The following is a 19603-nucleotide window of genomic DNA, read 5'->3' as shown; positions in this document are numbered from 1 at the left end:
CCAGGGTCAAAAAGTTGAGAAAGGTTGATTCAAAGGAACTGAGAACAGACTACTGGATCTCATTTTGAGGATCCTTTCTGTGGAAATTGTGAGCATCCTAAACAAGCTAAATCCAAAAATGCGAGGGAATTCCCGGAAGCTTGGCATTCAGACAAATCAGCCATCAATAGACACATAGAAATAAACCATATTTACACACTGTTCAAAAGAAGCAATAAAAGAGCTAAGAAGGAAACAAAAAGATATATTTTAATATCTCTTTATTGTATTTATATTCATTTTTTTTGTATTTTAATTGTTTGACTGCTTTTTATGATTGTTAGCACAGTCACTGGTTTGAGATGGGCAGCTATATAAACTGAATAGACAGACAGACAGACAGACCAGAACACATCCTTTCCAGCAGCCAACACCTAGATAAGCAGGGATTAACACCAGGCAAACACTCAAGCAGAGAACAATACCCCAGTCAAGGTACTAGCAAGGAGAAAACCACCCACCACCACCACCATTGGCACAGGGCAAGCTACTGTAGATAAACAGGGAGCAAAGCCCACCCTCACCAGCACTGATGATGTTACCTAGTCGGGTCATGAAACGTCTGCAAGCGAAGAACCAAGCTCAGAGAGCACCAAGGATTCCACAGAGGTTAATGCTGTTGTACGGGACCAATGCTTCAAAGATCCTTGGCTGACCTTAAAAATGCCTGACCGCACTCTGTACTAATTTTCCCACAAAAGCACCATCATTAATGGAAGTTTTGGTTGGTGCACCATACATCTCCTTTCTTGATGTGTTCAAACAGATATAAATTTGCAGTGCTTTTTTTGGTGTACAGTTTTCCCCAAGCCATAGTGGTAAACTTTGTTAACTTCATGTTAAATGTAATGAGAAAAAAATAAAGATAAATGTATGATATCCCAGTGAGAACCTCCAGATTTTTTCCCCCTTGTAATTGGAACTGCAAAAGCTCCTTTTCTTTCTCCCTGTTTTATGAAACGTCTAGGGTAAATAATTTTGGGAGCTTATTGGCTGGGGAGGGGGTGGTGGGGAAGGAATCTTAGTAGGTCACCCCCAATTTTTAGAGCACAGAGAGGATTCATTAAAGGATCCTCTGTGTTTTCTTTGCCATTGATCTAAGCAGGACAAAAGGGGCTGGGAGGTTAGACATGGAGGTGGGTTTGATACTGGGGGGAGGTATAAGGGAGGTGGGTGATCTTCAAATGGGGGAGGGAGGAATAGAGTGGGAAAATAAGGCAGAAAAAAAGAACAGCAATTTTAAATACGTTGTTTAAAGCATCAGGAACATAATGAAAAAACATAAGCAACAAGCTCTCAAAAATTTCCTGGATTCGAAAATATTGTTTGCGCTGAGAAATTACAGATTCTCAAAACAAGGCAGTCAAAGGGAGAGCCATATAGAATTAGTTCTCTCAAGCAGTGTTTCTCAACCTTGGCCACTTTAAGATGTATGGACTTCAACCAAGCTGGCTGGGGAATTCTGGGAGTTGAAGTCCACACATCCTAGTGGCCAAGGTTGAGAAACACTCCTCTAAAAGTTAGAGGTCTGGGAGATCCCCTTAAGAGAACAAGAATTATTCATTACGTCGGCGGTTCGAATCCGCATGACGGGGTGAGCTCCCGTTGCTAGTTCCAGCTCCTGCCAACCTGGCAGTTCGAAAACATGCAAATGTGAGTAGATAATAGGGACCGCTTCGGCGGGCAGGTAACGGCGTTCCGTTAAGTCATGCCGGCCACATGACCACAGAGGAAGTGTCTACGGACAAACGCCGGCTCTTCGGCTTTGAAACGGAGATGAGCACCGCCCCCTAGAGTCGGATACGGCTGGACTTAATGTCAAGGGAAACCGTTACCTTTAATCATTCAAGCCACATGTAGTTATGCTTCAGGAAATATACACACAACTTTGAAAAACACTGGGACAGGTTAAAATGGAGTAACGGATCTAAACGTAACCTCAGATCACTCACAAATCCACTTGAGTCCAAACCAGAAAGGAAGTGAGCTTTTGCAAAATCCTTTCACTTTAAAGAGGTGGAACAACGTCCACTTGCTGTAGACACCTGCCCAAAGTTTTGTTGCTGGGAGCTTCTTGTAACTCTCAGCAACCAAGCTGCAAACACAGTGAAGACGAGCATTGCCCATCGAATCTGCCTGCTCAAGGAAGCCTCAAGCTAAAGTCACCTTGGTGCCTTTGAACCAAATTTGCAATTGGATTTAAGCGTCTTGGGAGGTATTGCTCTAACATGTTAAAAAGCTCTTTGTATTCATAGAGGAATTTGAGGCATTTAAGAAGAAACTGGTGTTTGATTAATGGGTGTCGCCAGGTTACAAATTTCAATTCTGGAGCTCATTTGGGTTAAAATCAAATGTTGAGCTAAAACAAAAATGCATAGTCTAAATGTTAAAGTCTAAATGTTTAGCCAAAGCAAAAATGAATATAGCCTTATTCTACATATGATTACTAAAGGCACCAGGCTAGAAACAGGAGACTGTGAGTTCTAGTCCCGCCTTAGCCGTGAAAGCCAGCTGGGTGACCTTGGCCAGTCCCTCTCTCTCAGCCCAACCCACCTCACAGGGTTGTTGTTGGGAGAACGGGAGGAGGAAGGAGCATTAGGTATGTTTGCCGCCTTGAGTTATTTATAAAAATAATAAAGGCAGATAAAAAAATCTAAAAAAAGAGATTCCACTGCCCGATAAGATTTACTTATTGCTGAGAGTTTAAGATATGAAGTCTTAATTGTATAATTATTAGGGTGGTTCAATACATAATTGAAAATTTAAAATATTTCTTAAACTGGGTAAGTAAATAGTACTAATAGATGGGGTATCTTAAGATAAAAGCAAAAATTTCCCTTTGTGCATTGGAGCAACAGGTTTTCTGAGATGATTGATATGCACATGTGATTGATTGATTGATGGATTGATTGACTGATTATATGCCATCACATTGGTACGTAGGTAGACTTTCTCCAGGACGATCCGCCCCCAACCTGATCCTTCAGATCTTCCTATGGTGAACTCGTTGTTGTAACTGAGTCCATCCACTTGCTTGATATTCCTCCTCTTCTTTCCTTTTACTTTTCCCCGCATTAAAGACTTCTCCAAAGAGATAGGTCTTGGCATCATGTGTCCAAATCATCAATCACTTTATATTGTACATCACAGACGCACAAAAATATTTCTTCAGAATTATTATAGTCCTCGGGTTATGACGGCAATTGGCACCGGGGTTGCCGTTGCTGAGCAATAAGGTGGTAAAGCACGATGTCACATGACTCCATTGCTTAGCGATGGCAAGCCTGGCAGTCCAGGTTGCTGTCATAACCTCAGGACTGCACGGGTCGTTAAGTGGGAAGAGGCAGGAGTTCCAGGCAAGGAATGGGGGGGGGCGGGGGTCCTGCGAGCTGGCGCTACAGAGCGTGGGCAGGTCGGCAGGGGCTGCTGGAGGAGGACTGGTGGAAATAGGTCCAGCTATGCTTAACTTCCTTTTTTTCCCCTCCTTTTGCCCTCCACTCTCCCCAGCATCAGCACCTTCTCCAGGGTGTCCTGTCTTCTCATTATGTGGCCAAAGTATTCCAGTTTTGCCTTTAATATCATTCTCTCAAGTGAGCAGTCTGGCTTTAGGGCAAGACGGATAGATGATATTCTAGAGGTGACAGGCTCGTCCCTGGGGGAGCTGGGGGTGTTGACGACCGACAGGAAGCTCTGGCGTGGGCTGGTCCACGAAGTCACGAAGAGTCGGAAGCGACAACGAATAAACAACAAAAAATGCTTAACTTCTGAGCTCAGACCAGGTGATGCCAGAATGAAGCTGATAGGGGCAGAAAAGCAGGGTCAAGGTGCTAAAGGTCCTAGTTTTGCCTCTAAACAGTGTTTCTCAACCTCAGCAACTTTAAGAAGTGTGGACTTCAACTCCCAGAATTCCCCAGCCAGGAACGTAGTAGCCAATCTGAGGATTGCTTTAGCTCTACATCTTCCAAATACAGTATGGTAGATAATGGCAAGCATTCATTCATTGCTTGTGTTCACCGGTGGGTGCCAAATAGCCCACCATATTTTTTTCTGGTCCATAGTGCAAATTCAGCTCCGGGGACCTATGCTTCTGTGTGCAGTGTCAAACTGAATCACGTTTTATTCAACTGCATGTCATCAGACCCTAGACTATTTGAATTGCCCACTGTTGGGAAGCGCGTTGCAAAAATACAAGCCATGATGTAGTTGGTTTGGTTTCAGCTAGAGTGTTTCTGAAAAGAACCACCCCGATGGCTTATTGAACAAACCACAATCAAAACAGGCCATTCCTTGGGGCAGGATGCATACCCAATCCAGTCAACTTCATACCTGAGTGGGGATTTAAACCTGGGATTACTTGCTACCAGCCTCCTGATTTTTTGTATTACTGAGCAGTGTTTTTCAAACTGGGCAACTTTAAGACATGTGGACTTCAACTCCCCGAATGCTAGCTGGGAATTCTGGGAGTTGAAATGCACCCATCTTACAGTTGCCCAGGTTCAGAAACACTGTTAAAAGACAAAAAAACATTTTGCAGGATTGTTGTTGCGGGAAACAGAATGGAGCAATACGTATGCCACTCGAGTTCCCCTGTGAAAGGTGAAATATCAATCAAATAAGGTAAGTTATTAGTTTTTGACTTAAAATATTATGAATCTAGCCACCGCAGTTTGCACAAAGTTGGAAGAAACGTCAGACGTCTTCTAGACCCGTGTTTCTGAAACTTGGCCACTTTAAGAGGTGTGGACTTCAACTCCCAGAATTCCCCAGCCGGCATTTTGGGAGTTGAAGTCCACACCTCTTAAAGTGGCCAAGTTTGAAAAACACTGCCATAGACCTACACGGCGCTGCTCCCACAGCCTTTCCCGCACGCTAACCCTCTGCGCCTCTGTTGCAACCTGCTCGCGCTCACCTGTTCCCGAGGCTGCCCGGGCGCGCACTTAGCGCATGCGCACCGCTGCTGCCCGCCACCTCCCTCCACAAATCCGGAGGGAAGCGATGCGTTCCGGCAAATCTGAGCGAGCGCTCAGCCCAGCGCAGGCGCACTGAGGCGCTCTAACGCGCGCCGGTTACTGCGGCAGCTTCGGTTCCCGGCTGGCGAGCATGGCCGCGCAGGCGCAGTAAGGCAGCAGAGGGGCTTCTCCCTCTCTCCCCCCCCACCGCAGCCGCAAGGCGGGAGCAGGAGGGGCCGTTGACGAGTCGGTTCTCCCGGATTCGCCCGTCCCGTTTCCCCTCCGGGGAGGAATGGCCGGGACTTGGGCGGGGGAGGCTGCGGGGGGAGGCTTTGAAGACGGGGCAGGGGGATAAAAACGCGACCTCCCCTCCGTTTTCTCCCCGGTTGCTTTAGACGCTGTTCGTTTCTCCTCAGGAGCGGGAATTGAGGCGACGGAGGCGACGCCGAAGGGGCCCCCACCTCGAGGGCGGCGGTTTGCAGTCATGGACGAGCAAAGTGTTGAGGTAAATAGCGTTAATAACAGCAATAATAATAATAATAATAATGGCAGGACGGGGGAAGGGCGCACCTGTTGGAGTGGGGGAGGGGCTCCTCCGCTCGAGACCGCCCCTCCCCCAGAGGTGGGAGATGCATCTATGGGGGGGTCCCATCCTGGGTGGGACGGGGGAGGCTGGCCCCCCTTTCCCCCCACTGGACACCCCCCGGGGAAACTTCCTTGCCCCCTCCCCCGGGGAGGGCTCGGGCAACTTTGCCCCCCCCCCAGACGGACAGGGCTCCAAACGAGGTTTTGGGGGGTTCCTCTGAAATACGGGGGGTCTTTCTTGTTTGGTTATTTATTTATTTCACAGACATGAAAATGATTTGCCTTTCCTGTTGTGGAAGGCCTGGGGGTGGGGGTGGGGGTGGGGGTGGGGTGGGGGGGTGCCCCCCCCCGATAAGGACAGGATTAAAAAAACTCAGGAAAAATGAAGGTCTGGAAATCTGCCCTTGAAAACAAGCCCCAGGTAGGCTGGGCAAGGGGGACCCAAAGGCAAGAAACAGCCTGCGGCCCCTTCCCTGGCCCTGGCATGGGGAGGGCTTATGTGTGTTAGGGAGCGGGTGGAAAAGGGTCTCTCTTTTTTTTGGGTGGGGGGAAACTAAATGCAAAGTAATCCCCTCCTCACTGTGGTTCACCCTTCTATTTTTTATTTTTATATGATATCGTATTATATTTTATGCTTTATTTATGATCACTGTTCTTAATGCTTAATTAATTAACTTATTGTAAACCACTCGGAGTCCCTTTTTGGGGGGGAGATGGGCGGTAGCAAAAATTGGAGAAATAAATAAAACCTTCGGTTGATACTTTTCGTTCAAGGTGGTCAAATCAGGCAAAGTGTAAGCCCATGAATTATTTCTCTGTTTTGGGTTCTCTGTGCGCTCCCGCTTACTAGTCCATGAGTTCAGTGTTGGAGAAAAAAATTACATAGGCACAGGTGGGAATAAGGAAAAGAATGGGTATGGGGAGACTGAAATTAACCAACATGAATGTTATTGATAAGATGCATGGGCAGTTGTGTTCAACCAAAGTTAATATTTAAGCTAAAGCAAAACTGTAAATTACACAACAAATGGTACGGACAACATTGTTTCTCTTCCCCAGTTTCTTAGAGTCAGGGGCCTCTGCTGGTACTAGTAGGTTGTTTTGTATACTGTACTTTTCTATGCTGTTTTGTTTATAGTGCTGACTTGTTTTTATTTTAAATAAGCCACCTTGAAGTTCTTGGAAAAGTAGTCCAAACTTATCTTGACAATGTTAATAAGTGCTCTTGCCACTTTGATACTCATAACTTTCAGCTCACTTTTCTGTTATAATAATACTTTCCATTTCTACTTTCTAAAGATGAGTAGAAGGAATTATTGTTCTTTGTCTGTGGGTTGGTATGAATTCAGGACACCTGGGTCCCCATTGGACTCCTCTCTCCCTAATATATGAGTTGTTGCAGTGAGGTCAAAAGAAGAAAGGGGTACTACTGTTACCTGGAATTTAGGCTTCATTATTAGTCTTTTAATAAAGGTGATATTCGTGTTTTAGCATGGATTCACTGTGATTCATGAAAGCTTATGAATTGATAAATGTACCTTTTCAGGTGCTGCAAAATTTTTATTGTTTTTGCTGCAGCGAAGCATTAACACCTCTGGAAATTTTGCAGTGAGGTCACAGATTCTGGATCTGATAATTTGCTCACCTTTCCCTATATGCTGCTTCTTTAAACAGGCAGGAATCTATGATGTTAGTGTTTCTCTATTTCTCTCTTTGGAGTGCTCTGTTCCCCATGAGACCTTTTGACACAGAGCTCCCAAACCCTCCTTAGCTTAGTGAGGTTATAGAATCTAGAGCATGCTTTTGTTTTGGTATCAAGATTCCTAGGTCCAACCTCAAAATTGCCATATATCTCCCTTTTCACTTATAGGATGGGAAGGGGCTAGAAGTGGAAGACCAAGGGTCAAGCCCACCCTGAACAACATAAGCTCTCTGGGTGACTTTGGCCAATCAGCAAACTCAGCCTAACAAGGCTGTTGTGAGGATAAAATTAGAGGGTATGTTAAATATTCAGGTAGTCGTCACTTAACAACCCTAATTGGGAGTGGAATTTCTATCATTAAACAATGTGGTCATTAGGTAAAACATCACCTGACCGCACCGCTTAGCAATGGCAGTTCTGGTAGTTCCAGCTGCAGTCGTTAGGCCAGGACTGCGCTCTTGTTAGGCTAGGACCTCACTCTTCCTCTGCCCTGCTGTGCTTGCCTATGCTTCAACTCCCCCGCCTGCGTATTCCCCCCCCCGCCACATCTCTTCCCTTTTGGCCACTCTGCACTCCACTGCCTACCCCTGCTGCCCCCAGCTGACCTTCGCTGTCTTCTTCCTCCCACTGCTGATGAGGCGCACCCCACTGAGGCAGCTGCTGGCCCTTGGTCAGCTGGGAGCGGCAGGGGTAGGCAGTGGAGTGCAGGGCGGCCAAACGGGCAGAGATGGGTGGGGAGAGTTGAAGTGCATGCTGTGGTTGTAAACTGCGAAGTGCCCAAATTTTGATCACATGACTGTGGGGGTGCTGCAACAACTGTAACTTCGAGGATTGGCCATAACTACCATTCATTCAGCACCATTGTAACTTTGAACAGTTGCTGAATGAATGGTTGTTAAGTGAGGACTACCTGTACTACCTTGAGCTGCTGAAGGAAAGGCAAGATACTAATTTAATATCTGAATACATAAAAGTGCAAACTTTGGATTACACACACTTTGGATTACACAGAACAGAGAGAGAGAAAACAAATGTGATTTGTTTCTGCAACTCTTTGGATCTTACTTGAAGCAAAAAGGGAGTATGGAGAAGAAATACATTCTCCCAATGTTGGAATGTGTATTTTCTGAATCATATGCATCTCAGTCCATGGACAGTTCTTAGAAACATACCAGGGCGTGCAGTTGGTTTACATGTCCTCTCCTGCTTCCATCGGAAGTCCCTAGTGGCGTACCTTGATTCTGCAGGATTCTAGGGTGTGTCTTCTAAACAAGTATAAGCATGCTTATTTGTTGTTCTGTTTCTTGCAGTGTTAGCAAGATACTGAAGTGCATATGTAGATATAGCAAGTGTTTTTTTTTAATTTCTTCTTTGATTTGAACAATGCCATTTAAAAATAAGTAGAATTTATTGCTAATTGGTCCCTCTCTAAATACTCTGTTATACAGTATCTCAGAGCAATACAGTTGAGCCTCAGTTTAAGTAAAATGTGAGCTGTTACGACTAGGATAATGTTTGTGCAGTTTACAAATAAAACTGACACATGTTTGTCTTAGCTGTGTTTTTTTTTTCTTGCAGAGTATTGCTGAAGTATTTCGATGTTTCATTTGTATGGAAAAGTTGCGTGATGCGCGCCTGTGTCCACACTGCTCTAAACTATGTTGTTTCAGTTGCATTCGGGTAAGTAGTATTCACAGTTTTGGGGCCAAGTTACTCATTATGTTGGAGACAATGACTGGATTTTGGATGTATCGGTGTTTTTGAAAACACTTCAAAGCAGATGTGAGTATATAGGGATTCTAATCTGAGAGGAACTCTAGGGAAAACAGTTTGAACCTTTTGTCCTAGTGCCTGCCTGCTTCCCATTTACTAGTAGCCATGACTAGAAAAAAATATTGGAATAATGTACAGTATATTACAGTATTTCCCTAAATGGGAAGCAGTTCTGAGTTTAAACTGATATCCTTCCAAAAGGAAAGTTTAAGTCTGACTTGTTTCCATCTCCTCTGTGAATCCAAGAGGTAAATCCTGAAGATAAATTATTTTGAGAAATTGTAGCCGCCTTTTCAGGCCAATATAATAATACCAACATTTTAAATGAAGGGGGAAAAAACCACAGTGGAGCTTACTTTAGGGATTATCCTTGGGCTGTATGTTGCTGTTAATCTTCTGAAGAACCCAGAAATTTATTTCTAAGAGTCACAGTGGTTTTGGGATAAGTGATCGTCCTAGACCTTTCTGATGTACACATTTCATTTTGTGAATAAAACAATTAAATAGGGTTGGACCAACATTTAGGATTTACACAGTGATATACAGAAAAAAGAGTCATGAATAACTTTCTTGATTAGTTGTCGGTTCCATGCATGACTGATTTTGGACGCAGCGTATAGACTGGGTTTGCATAGCATTTCAGGTTAAAGTGGGCTTGGCTAGTTTATAGATTAGCATGTTCTGGGAACTCAGCCATTGTCTTAGCATGTTGTATGAACCAAGCCATACCACCAAGGTATAGTTTGGTATTATATTAGGAGCCATTTTCTGAGTGCGGCAGTATACAGGTACAATAAATAGGGGTATTTTACAATATGAGACTGCAGCATTTGTGTGTTGTGTGAATCCCATTCAAGAATAATTTACTGATGCTGAAGAAATATGTCCAAACATATTTGTAGGATTTATGTTTTTCTAGTATTTTTGGAATTCTCCGGTGTTTTATAATATGCCTGTTTTGTTTGACAGCGTTGGCTGACAGAACAAAGAGCTCAGTGCCCACATTGTCGGTAAGCTTTCACTGAAGCTCTTTGTTTGGACTGTTGTGGTAATCAGAGCAAATGCTTTATTTTAGGTGGTTTTTGTTGCTGATACTCACAATTCATGTTTGGAAAGAACAGACAGGTGATAACTTATAGTTTAAATTTGGCACATGAAGGAATGTTATCTTGGCCTTCAGTAATTATATAAAAGCTTAACCAAGGTATAATTTTAAAAAGTGCCCAGAATTGTCACTCACTGAGGAAAAAAAAGCAATTTTCAAAGGTTCTGGGAAAGAGTCTGCTGCTTTGATGTCACTTATCACAATTCTCTCTATGTAAAAGTATAGAGAACCTGGTTTCCCCTAGTACAAAGGTTCCTAAACTTTTTGCCATCATACCTCGCGGTGGCGCTGCGGGTTAAACCGCTGAGCTGCTGAGCTGCCGATCGAAAGGTCGGCGGTTCGAATCCGCACAGCGGGGTGAGCTCCCGTTGCTAGTCCCAGCTCCTGCACACCAAGCAGTTCGAAAACATGCAAATGTGAGTAGATTAATTGGTACCGCTTCGGCGGGAAGGTAACGGCGTTCTGTGCAGTCATGCCGGCCACATGACCACGGACGGGTCTTACGAACAACGCCGGCTCCAAGGCTTAGAAACGGAGATGAGCACCGCCCCCTAGAGTCGCACCGCCCCCTAGAGTCAGACACGACTGGACTTTACGTCAAGGGAAACCTTTACCTTTACCTACCTCCCTTTAGTGTACAGATACTCTCTAAAAATCCAAACACCAAAATGAACACAAACAATAAAAACAGTACAATGAAACCAAACGTGAATTTATTGTAACAATGTACTAAAAGGTTCTCCACACCTCCCCATGGCTCTGTCTGAACCTCCCCAAGGGAGTTATACCTCATAGTTTGGGAAACCCTCCTGTAATAGCTTTGAACTTCAGGTTCTGTTCTTCCCAACCATCAGCCATCATGGCCAGTGCAAAGAATTGGGCTCTGTGTGTGCTGTAATCTCAAACTTTTGAATGCTATTTGTTCTCTAAGTCTTTAATGTTCTGGCCATATCCAAGCACTTATTCGCACAAAGTAATTTTTTATTCTTAGCTTCAAAATTGCTATAAGGCAAGATTGCTCTCTTTTTAAATGAATATGAAATTATTTACTATTCATTAATTAGTTTCCTCTGAATGTGAATGAAATCAGAAGGAACATTTGAATTTAGGGCTTCCGAATTGTAGCTTACTGATGAATTCCCCCAATTTCTAAGTGTATTCAATATTTTCATTAAATGTTTCAAAGGCTGGAGAGATTGAATAAAGGTCTTATGCACTGCATGAACTCCAGTATTCATTTCTATATCTAGTAATAAAGAACACTGTTCTAACTATGTGTTATATTGGCATTTACTGGTTTCTTTCCTAAAGATAAGGGTTTTTACTCAAAATGTTTACTTGCAGAGCTCCACTTCAGTTGCGAGAACTTGTTAACTGTCGTTGGGCAGAGGAGGTGACCCAGCAGCTTGACACACTCCAGTTATGTAATCTGAACAAGCATGAAGAAAACGAAAAAGACAAGTATGTGGATTTAGATGGCCCCTTGTCTGAAGGGTTTCTAATGTATTAACCTGAATTCATTCATAATCAGAAATGTTAAGCACTGATAATTTTTCGCATATAAATATCTATATGAGGAGTGGGTTTACAGCACATTACGTGAGATGCTAAAACGGAACGTTGGCATTTACTGTGAAGCTTGTTTTCAATAATGGATGGAGGATATCTGTCACTGGGTCAGCTCCTTCCACTTGCTCTGCTAAGTCATCTTGTCTTAATTTGCCAACACAGAAAGCTGTGCTACTGCACAGCAAAAACTTAAGCTAAGTAAAAACACTGACACCCCCTCCCCTTTCAGTGAACAATACTCCATCCACTACAGCAACAGAACTTTCCCAGTAAGTACCAGTGTTTCATCTTCCTGCAGTGGTAGTAGGCATCCTTCACTGGTGCGTACCAAACAGGCCCACAGTTTAGCGTGGAAAAGGCTCGCTTAATTAATGTGCTTTAGGAGGAAGTGACCACCCACCGAGCACCCTTCTGCCAAAGGAGGCTTGAGTTGAGGTTAAGCATATAATTTATAGTCCTTAATGAAGGACGATTCAAATAACCTGGTAGCTGTCTGATATCCAAGGAGCATTTGCTGGAGCCAGTCTGGTCTAGTGATAAGGCAACGGGCTAGAAACCAGGAGACTGAGAGTTCTAGTCCTGCCGTAGGCATGGAAGCCGGCTGGGTGACCTTGGGCCAGTCCCTCTCTCTCAGCCCAAGAGCCAATCAGGCGCGGTAGGAGAGTTCTAGTCCTGCCTTAGGCACGAAAGCCGGCTGGGTGACCTCGGGCCAGTCCCTCCCTCTCAGCCCAAGAGCCAATCAGGCATGGTAGGAGAGTTCTAGTCCCGCCTTAGGCATGAAAGCCGGCTGGCTGACCTTGGGCCAGTCCCTCTCTCTCAGCCCAAGAGCCAATCAGGCGTGGTGGGAGAGTTCTAGTCCCGCCTCAGGCACGAAAGCTGGCTGGGTGACCTTGGCCAGCCGCTCTCTCTCAGCCCAAGAGCCAATCAGGCGTGGTAGGAGAGTTCTAGTCCCGCCTCAGGCACAAAAGCCGGCTGGGTGACCTTGGGCCAGTCCCTCTCTCTCAGCCCAAGAGCCAATCAGGCGTGGTGGGAGAGTTCTAGTCCCGCCTCAGGCACGAAAGCTGGCTGGGTGACCTTGGCCAGCCGCTCTCTCTCAGCCCAAGAGCCAATCAGGCGTGGTAGGAGAGTTCTAGTCCCGCCTCAGGCACGAAAGCCGGCTGGGTGACCTTGGCCAGTCCCTCCCTCTCAGCCCAAGAGCCAATCAGGCGTGGTAGGAGAGTTCTAGTCCCGCCTCAGGCACAAAAGCCGGCTGGGTGACCTCGGGCCAGTCCCTCCCTCTCAGCCCAAGAGCCAATCAGGCATGGTAGGAGAGTTCTAGTCCCGCCTCAGGCACAAAAGCCGGCTGGGTGACCTTGGCCAGCCGCTCTCTCTCAGCCCAAGAGCCAATCAGGCATGGTAGGAGAGTTCTAGTCCCGCCTTAGGCATGAAAGCCGGCTGGGTGACCTTGGGCCAGTCCCTTCTCTCAGCCCAAGAGCCAATCAGGCGTGGTAGGAGAGTTCTAGTCCCGCCTCAGGCATGAAAGCCGGCTGGGAGACCTTGGGCCAGTCCCTCCCTCTCAGCCCAAGAGCCAATCAGGCGTGGTAGGAGAGTTCTAGTCCCGCCTCAGGCACGAAAGCTGGCTGGGTGACCTTGGCCAGCCGCTCTCTCTCAGCCCAAGAGCCAATCAGGCGTGGTAGGAGAGTTCTAGTCCCGCCTCAGGCACAAAAGCCGGCTGGGTGACCTTGGGCCAGTCCCTCTCTCTCAGCCCAAGAGCCAATCAGGCGTGGTGGGAGAGTTCTAGTCCCGCCTCAGGCACGAAAGCTGGCTGGGTGACCTTGGCCAGCCGCTCTCTCTCAGCCCAAGAGCCAATCAGGCGTGGTAGGAGAGTTCTAGTCCCGCCTCAGGCACGAAAGCCGGCTGGGTGACCTTGGCCAGTCCCTCCCTCTCAGCCCAAGAGCCAATCAGGCGTGGTAGGAGAGTTCTAGTCCCGCCTCAGGCACAAAAGCCGGCTGGGTGACCTCGGGCCAGTCCCTCCCTCTCAGCCCAAGAGCCAATCAGGCATGGTAGGAGAGTTCTAGTCCCGCCTCAGGCACAAAAGCCGGCTGGGTGACCTTGGCCAGCCGCTCTCTCTCAGCCCAAGAGCCAATCAGGCATGGTAGGAGAGTTCTAGTCCCGCCTTAGGCATGAAAGCCGGCTGGGTGACCTTGGGCCAGTCCCTTCTCTCAGCCCAAGAGCCAATCAGGCGTGGTAGGAGAGTTCTAGTCCCGCCTCAGGCATGAAAGCCGGCTGGGAGACCTTGGGCCAGTCCCTCCCTCTCAGCCCAAGAGCCAATCAGGCGTGGTAGGAGAGTTCTAGTCCCGCCTCAGGCACGAAAGCTGGCTGGGTGACCTTGGCCAGCCGCTCTCTCTCAGCCCAAGAGCCAATCAGGCGTGGTAGGAGAGTTCTAGTCCCGCCTCAGGCACGAAAGCTGGCTGGGTGACCTTGGCCAGTCCCTCTCTCTCAGCCCAACCCACCTCACAGGGTTGTTGTTGTGGGGAAATAGGAGGAGGAAGGAGTATTAGGAATGTTCACCGCCTTGAGTTATTTGTAAAAATAATAAAGGCGGGATAGAAAATAAATAAAATTTTTAAAAATTAAAAAGTAGCTGAATCTCTGTGTTCCTGGTAATGTAAACTCGTGCTCTTCAGGTAGCATCTGAGTACAACTTGTATGCCAAACCCCTATTTGTTTAGAGAGGGTCACTCAGCCTACAGTGAAGAAAGGAAACAGGAACATAAGCTGAAGCTCCTCCATTCAAGCAAGCTGGACTTCGATGGTTCTCCAAGCATCCAATTTGTGCCAGTCCCTTGCCAACCTGGCCTGGAATTTTGCCTACAATAGAAGAAAGAAGCATTTGATGGAAGGATAGAAAATAAAAGGCCTTTCCTTTTGCACCAAGGGCAAAAAGCCCTTGAGGTGTCTTGCTAGATAGTCACTCAGTCCCCACTGAGCTGGTAAGATAGTTTGCAATGCATTTTCGATGTAACCTAAACTTTTTGGCTGGAACTGTTCAGTTTCTGCGTGTGTAACTTTAACATGGATCTTGATAATGGAAAGACCGAACTAGAAGCTTGTGAAAAGCGGGCAGAGGCCATGGGCACTTCTCGAAGAGTTAAGTCTGAAAAGCAGGGTCTTCCGGGCCCATATGGAACTGCTTACACACCTTCAGACATTTCCCAACACATTTTATGTAAAACTTCGGCAAAAGAGGAGAGGGTGGAAAAGCGTGAAGAAAATCCAGAGGGCACTCCAAAATCAGGGCATCATTCACTTCCATTGTCGCTTGGAAAATGAAGCATGGACTTCCTGATCCTGTGGTTGACAGCAGAAGGAAGGAGGTCCATCAGCAGGGTAATTTGTGCAACGGCTGTTTCGGTGTTGAGGAGGAGCAAGATACAGTGATCCTGGATGAGCAGGTTAAAATTCATTGTGCTGCTCTCCCAAATTTCCTGCATAAGGATGATGCAAATAACTTATTTTCCTAGGCATGGTCACCATGTAAGAGGCACAAGAGTAACTCTCCTTTTATGATTAAAAAATACCTTTGAGATAAAATATCAAAAGGTGAGTATAGAAGATTTGAGATTCCTTATAATGAATTGTCCAGATTTGACTGAAAGTTCATTACAAGAGAAAAAAAGGAACAGTGACACTTCTAGCCTAGGAGATAGAAATGGGGCTGAAGTCGCTTACGGAGCCTGTAAGTGGCCAGGGAGCACAGGGAGCAGCACGCTGGTGTCCACTGTCTGATCACCCTTGTTCGACTCCTCACGCGAGCAGGAGTGGTTAAGTTCACCAGAAAGTGGAGGAATACAGAGATGACTTGAAGAAGATACACAGAGAAGTAGTAAGACATGAGCTCAGACTATTAACAAGACGTGAACCCAGTTCGGGAAAGCAGGAAAGTGTGACAAAGAAATTCAAAGTTGCCCTACCTTGACTCCTTTTGGTATTAGAGGGAAGGAGGTGGAAGCCCTGCCAGGCTCTCCAGATTCTGTTTTTATAGCCTTTATTAATAAAGTAGAATACTGGTATTCTTTGCGTTGTCCATCTGGCATGCCTCAGAGGACTGACACTAGCAAAGAAGCAAAAAAGTCCTATTATCTCCCACCCTGAATTGCTGGCTTGTAACTTCTCTAACACAAGAGATTTTGCACTGTTTTCCGTCAGAATTTCAGCCGTGGCTCCCTAAGGCTGATGTCAAGTAAAAATAAGCTTCCCATTAATGGCGCTTCCCGTCTTTGAAATTAAGGAAAACAGACTTACAACAGCTGCTGTTTTATGTGTCTGTAATTGCAATTTTTTTTCCTTTACTTTTTTTAAAGGTGCGAAAATCATCACGAAAAGCTTAGTGTATTTTGCTGGACGTGTAAGAAGTGTATCTGCCACCAGTGTGCACTTTGGGGTGGAATGGTGAGTAAAGCTTTGTATGTACACATGAAGAATAAAGAGTTATCTGGTAAATATTTATTTTGTAGACACAGAAGCACTGCCATTGTTTTGTTGAAATCTTGTGGTTACAGATAAAATTTCTGGGATAGCATTGCAGGAGGTGGGGTCTTTTGTAGCTTACTATGAAATTAGCATAATTGTTGAAGAACAAAGTTAGTAATTCTTCAGATATAATATGCATTTAATAAAATGTACTAGCCTGCAAGAAAGGATAGAAAGTTACATTTTTATTTGAGGATGGAAGAGAGAACTTTCCTTCTCTGGCACCAGCTTCATTTTACTCAGCAGAAGGGAAGGATTGCATTGTGACCCTCCATTGCTGTATTTGCCAGCATTCTCACAGGTCATTAACTTCCAGAATATCATGACTTCTTCACAGGAGGTTTAAGGTAATGTGCCCAAGATAATCACATGTCTCCAATTTGGTGCAAGGAAGCATGGAGTATCTCTTCCTGTTGCGCAAGATGATAAGTTCACATGTTCCAGTTTTTTGTTTTGGAGGATGCTGCTTTTGATCACTACCCTTTTCCTTCCTTGCTTTAAAATTGGACTGCAGGTGCAAAGCAAGGCTCTCAGGATAGGGTACCACAATCAAAAAGTCTCTCTTCCTAAGTAACACCTCTTCCTTCCTATTTGGCAGTGGTTTCTTAATAACTCTTACTTCGATCTGCTGTGTTGATACAACGTTCTTGTAGTGTAAGATATAGCTATTTAAAATAAATTAATGAAGACCAGCTTTGACAAGGAAAGCTTGTTATGTACTTTATACTATCTAAACCTTAAATTAAGCATTCTATAAGAAGTGTTTCAGGGTAGTTAATTTAGCCTTTTTCCTGAAGTGCCAACTTTGGACATCTATAATAGCTCTTTAATTAGGCAGAGAGCTACACAGAATAAGTAACTTCACTTATGTATTCACTTAGAACTTGAATAGATTTTTGTGGGAAGTGTGACTGGAAGAAAAGCTGGCTTCAGTACGTTAAAAAGATCTTTCTTCCAGTAATAATCTCTGGGATTCCCTTGAATAAGAGTAATATGTTCTGAGCTGGTGCGGTGAAGCTACCATATTCATTTGTATCTTTCTAATAGCATGGTGGGCATACTTTCAAGCCCTTGGCAGAAATTTATGAGCAACACGTCACAAAAGTGAATGAAGAGGTGGCAAAGCTTCGCCGAAGACTCATGGAGTTGATAAGTTTGGTGCAAGAAGTGGTGAGAACAACTCTCTCAGTTTTGGTTAATGTATAATTCTCATATTCTCAAAGCCCCACTACTGGGATTATGGTAATGCTTGAAGCTGAAAGGTAATTTCTAACCTTGGGCAGTTGGGAGAGGAGGACAAAGCGAAAGAAACCGTTGTCTTCCAAGTTGAACAGATTCTCAGCTTTTGTTAAGAAACAATAGGAGTCTCTCTGTCCCCTGCTCAGCATTTTCAGTCCTTGCAAAAAGGCATTATATATTGGAGAAATGACTTCCTGGTTAATGCTTTCAAGATGGGAATATTTTTAATGCCGCCCCATTAAAATAAATAAATAAATAAAGTGAGCAAAGTGTCATCCATTCAGCGGTTAAGACACCAGGCTTGTCGACCGGGAGGTTGCAAGTTCAGCGTTTCGAGACCCGAGCCCAGCATGACGGGGTGAGCTCCCGCACTCGCCCCTGCTCTTGCCAGCCTAGCACTTCGAAGGCATGCGAATGCGAGTAGATAAGCAGGTACCGCTTCGGTGGGAAGGTAACAGCGTTTCCGTGATTGCCATGCTGGCCACATGACGCAGGAGTGTCCCTAGACAGCGCTGGCTCTTCCGCCACAGAAACGGAGATGAGCACCGCCCCCTCGTGTCGGACACCGTTACCTTTAACTCCATCACAGCGGTTGAGAGGTTGTGGATAGTAAAACTGTTACGCCTGTTTCTCTGGGTTTAGGAGGGGAATTGGAGTGGTGTGTAAATCCAGTGTGATTTATTCTGATATGTCATGCAGGGGGAGTGAAGGATCCTAGTGACAGCAGAGGGTTTGTGTTTTATATTACAGGCTGTAAGTTTTAGCTTCTCTTCCCTCCTGCGTGGGCCTAGCTCTCTTTCCAAATAAAGGCGTTATTGCTGAGGCAGTATAGCATTTAACTGCTCAAAAATTGTTCCTGCCCGTACTCTGCTTCGTATTCCTCCCATTCAAGCAAGGCGGCTTTGCAGGTACATGGAGATAGCCAGGAGCAGCATACAGAGCGGCTGTTGAACTTAGAGAAAGATGTGGCTGTTCTCATGATTCAAAAAGAGGCACTTTGTATGCTCTCCCACATGTTCAGAGCACCTCTGTTAAAGGATTTGCACAACCCTAGAATGTAATCCCTATGCAGACAAACAGGCTGGCCAGCCCGTTGTTAATTGATGCCATGTGTGTCTTTCAGGAAAGGAATGTTGAAGCAGTACGCAGTGCAAAAGATGAACGTGTTCGGGAAATCAGAAATGCAGTGGAGATGATGATTGCTAGGTTAGATACCCAGCTGAAGAATAAACTTATAACACTAATGGGTAGGTTTGCCTTTTTTGGATTACATTTTAGGGCAGGAATCGAACTTAGCACTTGACAGATTTCTCTTTGTTGAAGGCTATTCATCTATTGAGGGCTGTGTGTCGGTAGTTTGTGAGGTTTGATTAAAGAATATAGGTGGTCCTCACTTAGCGACCACTTCTTCAGTGACCATTCAAATTTAAGACAGCACTGAATGAATGGTACTTATGACAGGTCCTCAAAATTCTGGCCATTGCAACGTCCCCACAGTCACATGATTTCCCTTTGCGACCTTTGCTGGCTTCCTTCAAGCAAAGTCAATGAGGAAGCCGGCAGGAGGTCACAAATGGCGACCATGTGACATCCTCGCTTAACAACCCGTGGTGATTTGCTTAACAACAGCAACTGGACATGCTGAAATTTCCAGTGCGGTCATGTGACATCACACTTTATAACTGTGTCAATAAGCAATGGAAATTCTGATCTCTCTTGCTGTCATTAACCGAGGACTACCTGTTGGTGTGTTTGAGACAAAAGGAGAGGGACTTCCCATTCTGTCTCCAGCATTATCTTCTCTCTCTGTCTCTCTCTCTCTCTTTTTTTTTTGGTCTTTCTGACGCCTCTGTCATTGGCCTGGTTCCCACAGCACACAAAGCAGCAATATGGTTTGGTTTTGATTTAGTGTGATACTTGAACACAGCCACTGTTTTAAGCCATGGTTTATGGCTGAATTGTTGTGTGAATCTGGCCAGTTATTCAATGTGTCGTAGTAAGTCAAACCAAGGCTTGGAGCAATGCGTGAATAAGGTGTTTGTCTCCTCCGTCTTCTAACAATAGGAGGGACAGATTGTTTTGTAAGAAGGCTGAGTTGCTTACTTGTCAAAGATGGGCCACCTTTGAGTT

At 45.3% G+C, this 19603-nt stretch overlaps 1 protein-coding gene across 3 annotated transcripts in view; it reads left to right on the top strand.

Annotated features, from left to right (window-relative positions):
- Positions 1 to 5095: 5095 nt before the first annotated feature.
- Positions 5096 to 19603, top strand: part of TRIM37 (tripartite motif containing 37) — a 48773-nt gene continuing 34265 nt past the window's right edge. For 2 of the 3 annotated variants that reach the window (XM_063296236.1, XM_063296246.1), the window contains exons 1-7: positions 5207 to 5493; positions 8854 to 8955; positions 10018 to 10058; positions 11498 to 11614; positions 16066 to 16153; positions 17282 to 17404; positions 18597 to 18720. In XM_063296236.1, coding sequence (XP_063152306.1) covers positions 5473 to 5493; positions 8854 to 8955; positions 10018 to 10058; positions 11498 to 11614; positions 16066 to 16153; positions 17282 to 17404; positions 18597 to 18720 — 616 coding nt within the window. In that variant the 5' untranslated portion in view covers positions 5207 to 5472. Of the gene's footprint in view, positions 5157 to 5206; positions 5494 to 8853; positions 8956 to 10017; positions 10059 to 11497; positions 11615 to 16065; positions 16154 to 17281; positions 17405 to 18596; positions 18721 to 19603 lie in introns of those variants that run through there. The other variant, XM_063296227.1, reaches the window with a different exon arrangement.

The sequence above is a fragment of the Candoia aspera genome, chromosome 1 (assembly GCF_035149785.1).
Source record: "Candoia aspera isolate rCanAsp1 chromosome 1, rCanAsp1.hap2, whole genome shotgun sequence".
Lineage (NCBI taxonomy): Eukaryota > Metazoa > Chordata > Lepidosauria > Squamata > Boidae > Candoia > Candoia aspera.
The sequence above is the reverse complement of the archived record's forward strand: the minus strand, read 5'-3'. Positions and strand labels throughout refer to the sequence as shown.